Consider the following 12,203-nt stretch of genomic DNA (forward strand, 5'->3'; position numbering starts at 1 on the left):
TGAAGGATGTTTGTAGTTGTGAGCTGACTGTACAAGGTTACACATTTTACCGGATGGATAGGAAGGTAATCAGAGGTGGGTGTGGCTCTACTGGTAAAAATGGCATCAAGTCAATAGAAAGATATGATATAGGATCGGACGATGTTGAATCCTTGTGGGTTGACTTAAGAAACTGCAAGTGTAAAAGAACCCTGATGGCAGTCATATATAGGCCACCCAAAAGTAGCTAGGATATGGACCAAGGATTACAACGGGAAATGGAAAAGGCGCGTCAAAAGCGCAATGTTACTATAGACATGGGATATTGCAACATGGAGGACAATTGGGAAAATCAAGTTGGTAATGAATCTCAAGAGAGTGAGTTTTTTGAATGCCTACGAGCTGACTTTTAGAGCAGTTTGGCGTCATGCCTTCTGGGGTTTCAACTCTACTGAATTAGGTGTTATGTAATGTACCGGAGACGATTAGGGGGCTTAGGGTAAAAGAACCCTTAGGAGGCAGTGATCACAATAAAACTGAGTTCAACTTGAAATTTGATAGGGAGAAACTAAAGTCTGACGTAGCAATATTTCAGTGGCGTAAGGGAAATTACAGTGGTATGACAGAGGAGCTGGCCAAAGTAAACTGGAAGGAGCTGCTTGACAGGGGTGGCGTGAGTTTTTGGGGGGTAGAAAATGAGGAAGGTGCAAGATAGATGCATTCCAAACACACAAAAAAATACTCAAATGGCAAAATGGTACAGCAGTGGCTGACAATGGAAGTCAAAGCTGATGAAAAAGCAAAAGAGGAGGTAAACAATAAAGCAAAAATTAATGGGAAGATAGAGGATTGGAAAGGTTTTAAAAACTTACAGAGAACAGTTAAAAGAATCATTAGGACGGAAAGATGAACTATTAAATCATATTAGCAAAGACTATCAATGTGGATAGTAAAAGCTTTTTCAAGTATGTTAAAAAAAGAGAGATCAGAGTGGATATAGGACCGCTAGAAAATAAGACCAGAGAAATAATAACGAGGGACAAGGAGCTGGCAGATGAACTAAATGAGTATTTTGCACCAGTCATCACTGTGGAAGACACTATCAGTGTGCCAGATGTTGTAGGGTGTGAGGGAGGAGAAATGAGTGCAGTTACTATTACAAAAGAAAAGATGCTCAAAAAGCTGAAAGACCTAAAGTTACATAAGTCACCCAGACCAGATGAACTGCACCCTAGGACTCTGAAAGAGGTACAGGTAGAGATTGTGGAGGCATTAGTTATGATCTTTCAAATATCATTGGACTCTGGCATGGTGCCAGAAGACTGAAAATTGCAAATGTTACTCCACTCTTCAAGAAAGGAGGAAGGCAGCAGAAAGGAAATTATAGACTAGTTGTCCTGACCTCAGTGGTTGGGAAGATGTTGGAGTTAAGTGTTAAGGATGACGTTATGGAGTACTTGTAACACAGGACAAGACAGGGTAACATCAACATGGCTTCCTTAAGGGAAAATCTTGTCTGACGAACTTGTAGGAATTCTTTGAGGAGATTACAAGCAGGATAGATAAAGGGCGTGTAGTAGATGTTATATATTTGGACTTTTGGAAGGCCTTTGACAAGGTGCAACATATGAGGATGCTTACAAGTTAAAAGCCCTTGTATTAAAGGAGAAGTATTAACATGGTTAGAGCATTGGCTGATTGGTAGGAAGCAGGGAGTGGGAATAAAAGGATCCTTTTCTAGTTGGCTGCAAGGGACTAGTGATGTTCGTAGGGGTCAGCATTAGTACCGCTTCTTTTTATGTAGAGTATCAATGATTTAGATTATGGAAAGGATAATCTTGTTGTCAAATTTGCAGATGATACGAAAATTGGTGGAGGGGCAGGCAGTGTTCAGGAAACAGGTAGGCTGCAGAAGGACTTAAACAGATTAGGAAAATAGGGTTAAAGTGGCAAATGAAATACAATGTTGGAAAATGCATTGTCATGCACTTTGGTAGTAGAAATAAATATGCAGACTATTTTCTAAACAGGGAAAAATCCAGACATCTCAGATGTAAAAGGACTTTGTGTTATCATAAGTTTGATGAGTCTGGGTCTGTACTCGCTGGAATTTAAAAGGATGGTGGGGGATCTCACTGAAAACTTTCGAATGTTGCATGGCCTATCTAGCGTGGAGAGGGTGCAAAGAAGATTCTGGGTGCGGGGGTTGGGAGGAAGGAATGGTGAGGGAATGCCGCACTGTTGGAAATCCGGTGAGGATGTGCCACATTGTGGGCGGTAAAGGTAGGGCGGTGAGGAAGCACAGCATTTGAAGTCCGATTGCTTTGTCCTCAAACTCTTCCGCCTTCTTCCCCCTTTTCCTTCCTTCCTCACCTGTCCAACCTCTCTATCGCTTTTCACATTCACCCTTTCTCCTGCTTACCTCTTGTCCCTCTCGCACACATCATCCCCTACTTCCATTCCCCACATCTCTCACCTCCACAATATCTCCCGTACCAGACCCAGTATGTCGCTCTCCGAGGACCTGGCCAACTCCACTGTTGGTGGGAATGTCTCTTGCAACAGTTTCATGCCTGAGGACTTCGAGTTAGCACCCGCCAACTTGTCCACGATTGCGCTCGCTATCACCTTGCTGCTGGGCGTCCCCGGCAACTGCGCAGTCATCTGGATGATAGGCTTCAAGATGGAGAGAAGAGTCCACACGGTGTGTTTCCTGAATCTGGCTGTGGCGGACCTGGTGTACTGCCTCACCCTTCCCTTCCACTTGGCCCTGTTTTTCGATCTGGGTTCACTTCCCCAAGATGAATCCTTCAGCATATGCGTCGTCATCATCAACATGTCCGCCAGCTCCTTCCTGTTGACCCTAATCAGCATCTTCCGCTGCCTGGCCGTCATTCGGCCCATTTGGTTCCGGCAACATCTGAGCCTGTCTTGGGTATATGCGTCCTGTTTCGGAGTCTGGGTCCTGGCCTTCCTCATGTGCCTGCCCAGCTTGATGCTTGAGCAGATTACCCTATATTTCGAGGATAATACCTGGATCTTTTTGGATGTAACTTGGGATGTCTTCATCTTCGGCCTCCCCATTCTAATCATGTCGATCTGCTATATCATGATAGGCCGGATTCTGCAAATGGATGATTTAGCCAAATCCCGGAAGCCCGTCCGCCTCATAGTGACCGCGGTCGTCGCCTTCATCATCTGCTGGCTTCCCAGTATTGTCTGCAACCATCTCTGAGGCCGTTCTCGATGGGTGGCTGTACGTTACCTTTAGTCTGGCCTCCTTCAACAGCGCCCTTAACCCCCTTCTCTACGTCTTCACCGGCCGTGATTTCCGCCGGGTCTTCAGGCGCTCCCTGACGGCCTCGCTCCACCTGACCTTCGCCGAGTTGGGGACGGATCTTCCACACCCCACAGTCACCGTGGAAAGACAGGCTTAAGGATACCCCTCGCGAACTCTCTGCCCAGCGACATGCCCTGACGACTGAGAAAGGGAATCACACACAAAGTGCTGGAGTAACTCGGCAGGTCAGGCATCATCCACGGAAAAGAACAAACAGTCGACGTTTAGGGCCGAGATCCTTCTTCAGGCTGCTCGCAGCGGAGGTGGTCGCCGTGAAAGTGTCTCCAAGGTGGTTCCCTCCACTTTTCTTCTGAAATAGACAGTATTGCACAGTGCATGAAGAGGATAGAACGTAAATCAGTAGAGCACAGAGTAGGCCAAATCTGTGTTGAAAAAGTTATTAAGCTCCTTCTGTCCCCACAAAATCTATGTCCCTCTTTTCTTAGATTTTCATGCGTCGGTCTAAGTATCTCCTAAACTTTGTACCGGGTTCCACCTCTGTCTCTGGGAGCTTATTCAAACCGTCCAGCGCTCTGTGTAAATGCTTGTCCTTCACATTACCTTTAAGCTCCCTCCCCGACCTAAGCTTAAATGTATTTAAGAGTATTTAACATTCCTAACCAATATTCCGAGACCTGGGCTTCGGTACCTCCCTTTGCAACTGGATCCCAGGCTTCCTCGCTACAGACCCAGTTAGAACGGATTGACAACAATATCTTATCCACTCTCGCTATCAGCACAGGTGTGCCCAAATATTGCGTGCCTACCCCCCTGCTCTGCTCAGCTTATGCCTGTGCTTGTGTGGTTACGAGCTGATCCAAAGCAGTATTTAAGTTTTCTGACGACATCACCGTTGTATGCTGATAGGCATATGGGAGGGAAATTGAAAATCTGGTAGCGTGGAGCCATAATTGAAACCTCACTCCTCACAAAACCAAAGAGTTGATCGTCGACTGGAGGAGGAAGAAAGCCTGAGGTCTATGAGCTCGTCCTCATTAGGAGATCGGAGGTGGAGCGGGTCAGTAGGTTTAAGTTCCCTGTCGTTATCATATTGAAGGATCTGTCCTGCAACCAACCCATTAGTGTAATCACAAAGAAGGCACAACAGCGCTACTTTCTTAGAAGTTTGCGTAGATTTGGTATGTCACCAGATACTTTGGTTACTTTCCATAGATGCACAGTGGACAGTATCTTGACTGGTTACATCACTGCCTGGTATGGAAAAACCAATGTCTAGGAACGGAGAAGCTACAAAATGTGGTGGGTGCAGCCTGGACCATCACAGGCGAAGCCCGCCCCACAATTGAGTCCATTTACACGAAGAGGCATCCCTTGTCGGAGAGCAGCCGAGATCACAGAGGGGGAGCAGTGAGAGTGGGTCTCACTGAACTCCCGTCGAAGGGAAGATTTAATTTTCTTCTTGGTAGGCATCCCTATCCTGAAGGACTCCATTTACATGGAAGACTGCCAGAGGAAAGCAGCATCTATCGTGAAATACCCCTCACATTCCAGCCCATACTCTCTTCTCGCTACTGCCATCGGGCAGGAGATACGGAAGCTTTTAGGTCGATCAACAGCAGATTTAGGAAAAAATATTGTCCTACAGTAATCAGGATCCTCAACTGGCTTGAATAACTTCAATCACCTCAACATGGCAGTGTTGCAGTTAGTACAACAGTCGGGGCGACACGGTAGAGTAGTAGTTAACACAACGCTTTACTGTACCAGCCACTCGGGTTCATTTCCCGTCGCTGCCTATAAGGGGTTTTACGTTCTCCCCGTGACAACGTGGGCTTCCTCGGGGTGCTGCGTTCTACTCCCACAATCCAAAAAGATGTACCAGTTTTACGCTAATTGGTCATTGTAAATTGCCCCTAAATTAGGCTAAGAATAAATCAGGGGATTAAAGGGCGGAGCGGCTCAAAGGGCCAGAAGTGCCCACTCCGTGTTATATGTCAATAAATAAATAAACATTGAACTGATGGACTGACTTCAATGATAATTTTCAATGATCCTTTACCACTCATGTTCTCGCTCTTTTTTCATTACTTGCACCGTGTCTCTTTGCACATTGGCTGTTCGTCAGTTTTGCTTATTTGTAGTTCTTCATAAATTCCATTGCTTTTCCCTCTAAATAAAATGAACCTCGTAGCAGTATATGCTACGAAATTTGTACTGCGATGATAAAATTGCTTTGGAATTTGATTTGAGTAAATTTCTCTGACTGTCTGACCTAACCCCGTCTCTCGTAATTTTCTGATCATCTACACTGTCTTACCCAGCCTTAACGCTCCAAAGAAAACAAACCAAGTTTGCTGAACCTGACGTAACACCAAAATCCCAAATTGTGCCGAACTAATTAAACGAGTGACCAAATGTCCAACTACACTAATCCTTTCAGGCTACACAATGTCCATATCCTTGCTTTCTTTGTGCATGCAAAAGTAAATTTATTATCAAAGTACACATATGTCACCATATATAATCCTGAGATTCATTTTCCTGCGGGCATACCTTGCAAATCTTTAGAATAGTAACAATAGCGGGATCAATGAAAGATTAGCCAGAGTGCAGTGGACAATAAACTGTGCACATGCAAATATAAATAAATAGAAATAAGTAACGAGAACACGAGATAATGAGATAAAAAGTCCTTAAAGTGAGAGCATTAGTTGTGGGAAACATCTCAGTGACGGCGCAATTGTATATAGTTACTCAAGAACCTGATACTGAAGGGTTAGAAATTGTTCGTGAACCTGCTGGTGCGAATCCTGGGGCTCCTGTACCTTCTACCTGATGGCAGCAGCGAGAGGAGAGATTGTCCTGGGTGCTGCGGATCTCTGATGATGGATGCTGCTTTCCTACGACAACATTTCATGTCGATGTGCGTAGTGGTTGTGAGAGCTTTACCCGAGATGTGCTGGGCCGAAACATCGGTCGGATTTTCCGTTCAAAGGCATTAGTGTTTCCGTGTCAGGATGTAATGCAGCCAGGCAATACACTCTGCACTACACAACTACAGTCGTTTGTCAATCTTTTAGATGTCATGCCGGATCTCCGCAGACTCCTAAGGAAGTAGAGGCGCCACCATGCTTTCTTCACAATTGCACGATGTACCTATCCAAGAAAATCCTCAAACGCCTCTATCGTACCTGCCTTCAGTGCCACCCTGGACAGCGCATCCCAGATATCGACCGCTCCGTGTGTGAAGAATTCTGCCGCCACATATAGCCTTTAAGCTTGCCCGTTTTACTTCAGGTTGTCGGGGTGAAGATACGTCTCTACCAAAGGAGGTGTAAGGCACTCTTTCCCTCCGCTAGCCTGCAGGTCACCCTTGGGCAAGGTGTAGCACCTGCTTAGCCACCCCGATCAGGGTCACGTGAAGCCATGGAAGCAGCTGGTGCATATCACAGGTCCTGGCTAGGCGACCACTGGCGCCAGGCTGACAAATTCTGAAGACTATTGATAATAGCTGGTGGCGCCGGTCTTTTAGAGACGCTGCCCAGAAGATGGCAAAAACAAACCACTTCCGCAGAAAGATTTTCCATGAATAATCATGCTCATGGAAAGACGGTGATCGCCCAGGTCATAGGAAACGGCACATAACGAACGACCGTCTGACTTTAAGTGCATGCCCTCTGCTACGAAACATTTTAATTCTGGGACAGGGATACCGTCCGTCTACCCTATCTCCACCTCACATTCTTTTATAAGCCTCGATCGGCTCTCCCCTTGGCCTCCACGACTGCAGCTTGTCCAATCTCTTCTCGTCACTCATATCATCTAATCCAGGTAACATCTCTGCTAACCCTCTTCTGCAAACTCTGCAAAGCTTCCAAGTCCTTCCTGTAAAAAGTCACCAGGATAAAACTCTACTCCAAACGCGGACTTGCTCTTGTCTCAACTAATGCAGACAAGCATAGAGTGTACTTCCTATCGGTATGATTTCCTTTCACCTTTGACCTTCTAAAATGCAACATCTCACACTTGCCTGGATTAATTTGCGTCTGCCATTTCTCCGCCCGTGTCTGTAATTGATGTAAATCGCGCTGTATCACTTAACAGAGTTCTTCACTGCCAACAGCTCCGCCTATTTATTTGTCACCTGGAAACCTAACAAGGTGCCAATCGACATTTTCGTCCAATTGAGTTACGGATATCACAAACAACAGAGGTCCCAGGGGAACACCAATGCAAACCTCCCGACGGAATACCGCCGCACCGACACAATCCTCTGACTCCGATGAGCAAACCAATTCGAATCAATTGTTGGTGCCTTTCATGTTGGATAATGAAAATGATGTAGAAGAGATTGCAGCAGTGTAATAGTACGCAACTTAACCTTGTAATAAACTTCCTTGTGAAAGTGCACGATATGACTCCGAGTGAAACTCCCTCCACACCGTCTCATCATACACTCCCGGGATCAGACATAGAGTGAAGCTCCCTCCACACCGTCCCATCAGACACTCCCATGTTCAGATACAGACTGAAGCTCCCTCTCCAACGTCCCATTACACACTTCGGGGATCATACGCAGAACGAAGCTCCTTCTACACCGTCCCAACACACACTCCTGGATTCTCACAGAGAGTGAAGCTCCTCCACACCTACTACACACTCTTGGGACAAATGCAGATTGAAGTTGCCTTCACGCAATCCCATCACACTCTCCCAGGGTTAGCCACACACTGAAGCCCGCTCCACACCGTCCCATCACACACTTTCGGGGTCAGACAGAGAGTGAAGATCCCTCCACACCGTCCCTTCAGACATTCCCTTGGTCAGATACAGACTGAAGCTCTTTGCACACGGTCCCGTCACACAATTCCAAAGTCAAGCACAGAGAAAAGCACCTTCCACACCGTCCCTTCACACACTCCCGATGTCAGAGACAGTGTGAAGCTCTCTCCACACTGTCTCAATACACACTACCGCGGTCAGACACAGAGTGAAGCTCACACCACACCGCCTCTTTATACACTCCCTGGGTCAGACATTCAGTGAGGCTACACCGTCCCATCGCCTACTCCTGGGGTTAGACACTGAGTAAACCCCCTTCACATTGTCCTATGATACATTTGCGGGGTCGGACATAGAGTGAAGCTCCTTCCACACCGTTCCATCTGATATTGCCATGGTCGGATATAACTTGGTTCTCCCTCCCTCGACACCATCCCATCGCACCCACGAAGGCTTAGACAACAGAGTAAATCTATCTCTGCACTATCTCATCGCACACACCCATCTTTAGACGCAGAGTGAAGCTCTTTTACACCGTCCCATCACACCATCCCGGTGTCAGACAGAGAATGAAGCTCCCTGCACACCGTCTCATCACGAAATCCAGTGTTCAGACAGAATGGATCTCCCTCCACACCGTCCACTCCCGGGGCAGGCATGAAGTGAACTTCTCTATGCACTGTCCCATCACACACTCCCAGGGTCAGACGCAGATTAATTCTCCTCCATTCCTTTGTACACAGCCGGGGACAGACACCGAGTGAAGCTCCCTCTACACCGCTCCATCACACAACTTCTGGTTAGAGGCACAGAGGGAAGTTCGCACTGTGTTGTTCCATAACACACTCTCGAGGTTAGACACAGTGTGAAGTTCCCTTAACTCGATCTTATCACACATTCCATAGAACGAGTGAGTGTCAGAGCTTCATTTTCCATGTCACTTTTCTGAGTCAGTATGATATCTCTCGTGACATCGACACGACGTCCTAAAACGGATTTTGGCATCTGCTGACTCCTCAGCACTGTTTGTAGCCAGGTCTGGTCCTTCAACCATCCTATGCTCTGGAAGTGCAGCTGTGTCATCATTGGACTGCCCTCCTTCAAAAGCAACCTCATGCCCCTTCTTCACATGTTCGCTGGCCGCGTTCTCCGCCGGGTCTTGAGGTACGTCCTGGCCATCCCTCTCTCTCTGGTATTTACCCAGGAGGGGCTAGAATTGCTCGAACCGACACTCTTCGTCGCGAAGAGTGTGTGCAGGAACCCCCCCCCCCCCACGCCCCCACCCACCCCCACAGATGGATCCTCGTCAGAGTGCATCTCCTGTGGATGGAGAAGGAGGATGTTCGGCAGCAAGCAGTGTTCGCAATAGAGGTCCCTACGCGAAAGTACTCCCGCTTTGCATACCGGATTTAGGGAGCAAATATGTATCTATTAAATCGTTAAACTAAATAAGTAACTCAAAAATAGAAATAAAAAAGTAGCGAGGTCGTCTTCATGGGTTGAATGCCCATTCAGAAATTCAATAGCAGAGGGAAATAAGCTGTTTCTGAATCGTTAAGTGTGTGCCTTCAGTCGTCTGTGCCTTCTTCATGATTGTAGCAAAGAGAGCAGGGCATGATCTGTGTGAGGAGGGTCCCTAATAATGGACGCCGACTTTTTGAGGCATCGCTTCCTGAAGGTTTCCTGGATACTACAGAGGCTGGTGCTCATGATGGAGCTGACCGAGTTTACCACGCTCTGCAGCTTACTTTGATCCTGTACAGTAGCTTCGCAAACCTCCCCCCACCCCTCGCGCGCACAGACACACACACACACACACACACACACACACCCATACCAGACGGTGATGCAGCCAGTTAGAATGCCCTCCACGGTACATCTGTCGAAATTTTCAAGCAAAGCTGGAGGCATATCAAATCTTCTCAAGCATAGCAGCTGCCTTGCCTTCTTTGTAGTTCCATCGATATGTTGGGGCCAGGTTAAATCCTGAACAGATATTGACGCCCAAGAACTTGGAAGTACTCCACGTTTTCCACTTTAGATCCCTCTATGAGGACTGGTGTGTCTTCCCTCGTCTTACCCTTTCTGAAGTCCACAATCAGGTATTTGGTCTTACTGACGTTGAGTGCAAGTTTGCTGTTGCGCTCGACTAGCTGATATATCTCACTCCTGCACGCTCTCTTGTCACCATCTGAAATTCTGCCAGCAATGGCTGTATTGCCAGCCAATTGATAGATGGCGTTTAAGCTATGCCTGCCGCATCTGCTTCTGCCCACCGTTCTGGCACCCAGAAGTCTGTGTATAAAATCAGGCATCGTAATACCCCTTTAAACTTACCCCTCTCACGTCAAAAATGTGCGCTCCTGTATTTGAAATTCCCAACAACAGAAAAGATCACTGACTGGCTACACGACCTTTGCCTCTCACAATTGCGTAAAGTTCCATCGGGGTCTCCCCTCAGACACCGAAGCTCTTGAGAAAACAACTCGAGCTTGGACTGTTCTGTGCAGTTCATGTTGCCCCATTACAGGAAGGATGTGGAAGCTTTGGGTAGGGTACAGAAGACGTTGGACAAAACTCAAATCCAGGAGCATCCTGGTGAACCTCCTTTATTCATTATTTTATTCAGATACTGCACGGAATAGGCCCTTCCGGGTATTCGAGCCACGATATAATCTGAGCCTAATATTGGGACAATTTAGAATGACCACTGTAAGAGGAAACCGGAGCAGCCGGAGGAAACCCACGGGGTTATGGTACAAATTCCTTAGAGGCACCAGTTCCAAACGTCCACGTCCTTCCTGTACTGGGACATCCGATACTGCACAAAGCACTTCGAATACAGGTTATCAAGGTTTTACACAGTTACTACGTGACTCCCTGACTATTATACTTAATCCCTCGACCAATAATCACAAGCATGCCTTACCAATCTATTGGGTAGCCAATTTCAGACAACTATGGATTTAGATCAGAGTATCACTCTGTACATCCGTGCTGTTAAGGGTCCTGCCATTAACTGTCTACTTTCCGCACAGAGTTGAATCTCCCAGCGTGCAACAGCTCACACTGAAGCAGATGAACCGTCATCTGCCATTTCTTCCCCCGCCCCCATCTTTAGCTGATCGTATCATGAAGGATCACATCCACCCTGCTCATGGACTGTTTGTCCCTCTCCCATCAGCTTCTAAACCAGGACAATCAGATTCAAGAACAGTTACTTCCCCCACGGTTTAGAAGAGCGCACTACTGGAAACAGCAAGGATATTGTGCCGTACCCTAAATTTCGCAGACCTCTGGCAGAGGACCCGATATTGAGGGGAAAATACACACGACCGATAAGGGGATATATAAATAAATATTATATATATAATTAATTTATTTATTTGTTTGTTTGTTTGTTTGTTTGTTTGTTTGCGCTGCGCCAGATCCGGAGTAACAATTCGTCCGTTATCCTTTACGCTTGTGCACTGGAAATCACATTAAACGGTCTTGAATCTTGGGTCTTGGATCTATATCCTGCTGTATCCTCTGACAATCTTCCTCACCGGCTGCACTTCCGCCAGCCTTTGTGTCATCTGCAAACTTACGAAGCCACCCAGTCCTGTCGAAGGGTTTCTGCCCAAAACGTCGACTGTACTCTTTTCCAAAGGTGCTGCCTTGCCCTGCTGAGTTCCTCCGGTATTTTCTGTGTGAAGACACCCATCTAGAATTTCATTCGTCATTTATACATCACACAAACAACAGAGGTCCCAGCACCGATCCCTGCAGAATGCAGCCAGAAAATCACCTCTCCGCAAGTGTCTATAGAAAATCTCATTCTAACTCCACACTACCAAGTCAACCTGGATCCCACCCAACTTGCACTTCTATTGAATATGAAGCAGAATAAATTCCAGCAGTGTAATATTTTGGGTTTTATCTTTGTAATGAACTGTATTTCGATTAAAGAAAATTTCAAGGATCAGATACAGAGTGAAGCTCTTTTACACTGTCCCATTACACATATTGGTCATGATAGGCCCGTAAGATATAGGAGCAGAATAAGGCCATTTGGCTGAGCAAATTTCCCTCTCTGCCCCAAACTTCTGCCTTTTCCCGTATCCCTTCAGGCTCTGACCAATCAGTACGTGGCTTATAC

The 12,203-nt window shown here is 46.6% G+C and overlaps 1 protein-coding gene across 1 annotated transcript; it reads left to right on the forward strand.

Moving 5' to 3' along the window:
* The first annotated feature begins 2,485 nt into the window (after positions 1 to 2,485).
* Positions 2,486 to 3,416, forward strand: LOC140189921 (C3a anaphylatoxin chemotactic receptor-like). The gene is given in 2 exon segments (XM_072246268.1): positions 2,486 to 3,225; positions 3,227 to 3,416. Coding segments are annotated over 2 exon segments (930 nt in total).
* The last annotated feature ends 8,787 nt before the right edge of the window (positions 3,417 to 12,203 follow it).

The sequence above is a fragment of the Mobula birostris genome, chromosome 29 (genome assembly GCF_030028105.1).
Source record: "Mobula birostris isolate sMobBir1 chromosome 29, sMobBir1.hap1, whole genome shotgun sequence".
Taxonomy (NCBI): Eukaryota; Metazoa; Chordata; class Chondrichthyes; order Myliobatiformes; family Myliobatidae; genus Mobula; species Mobula birostris.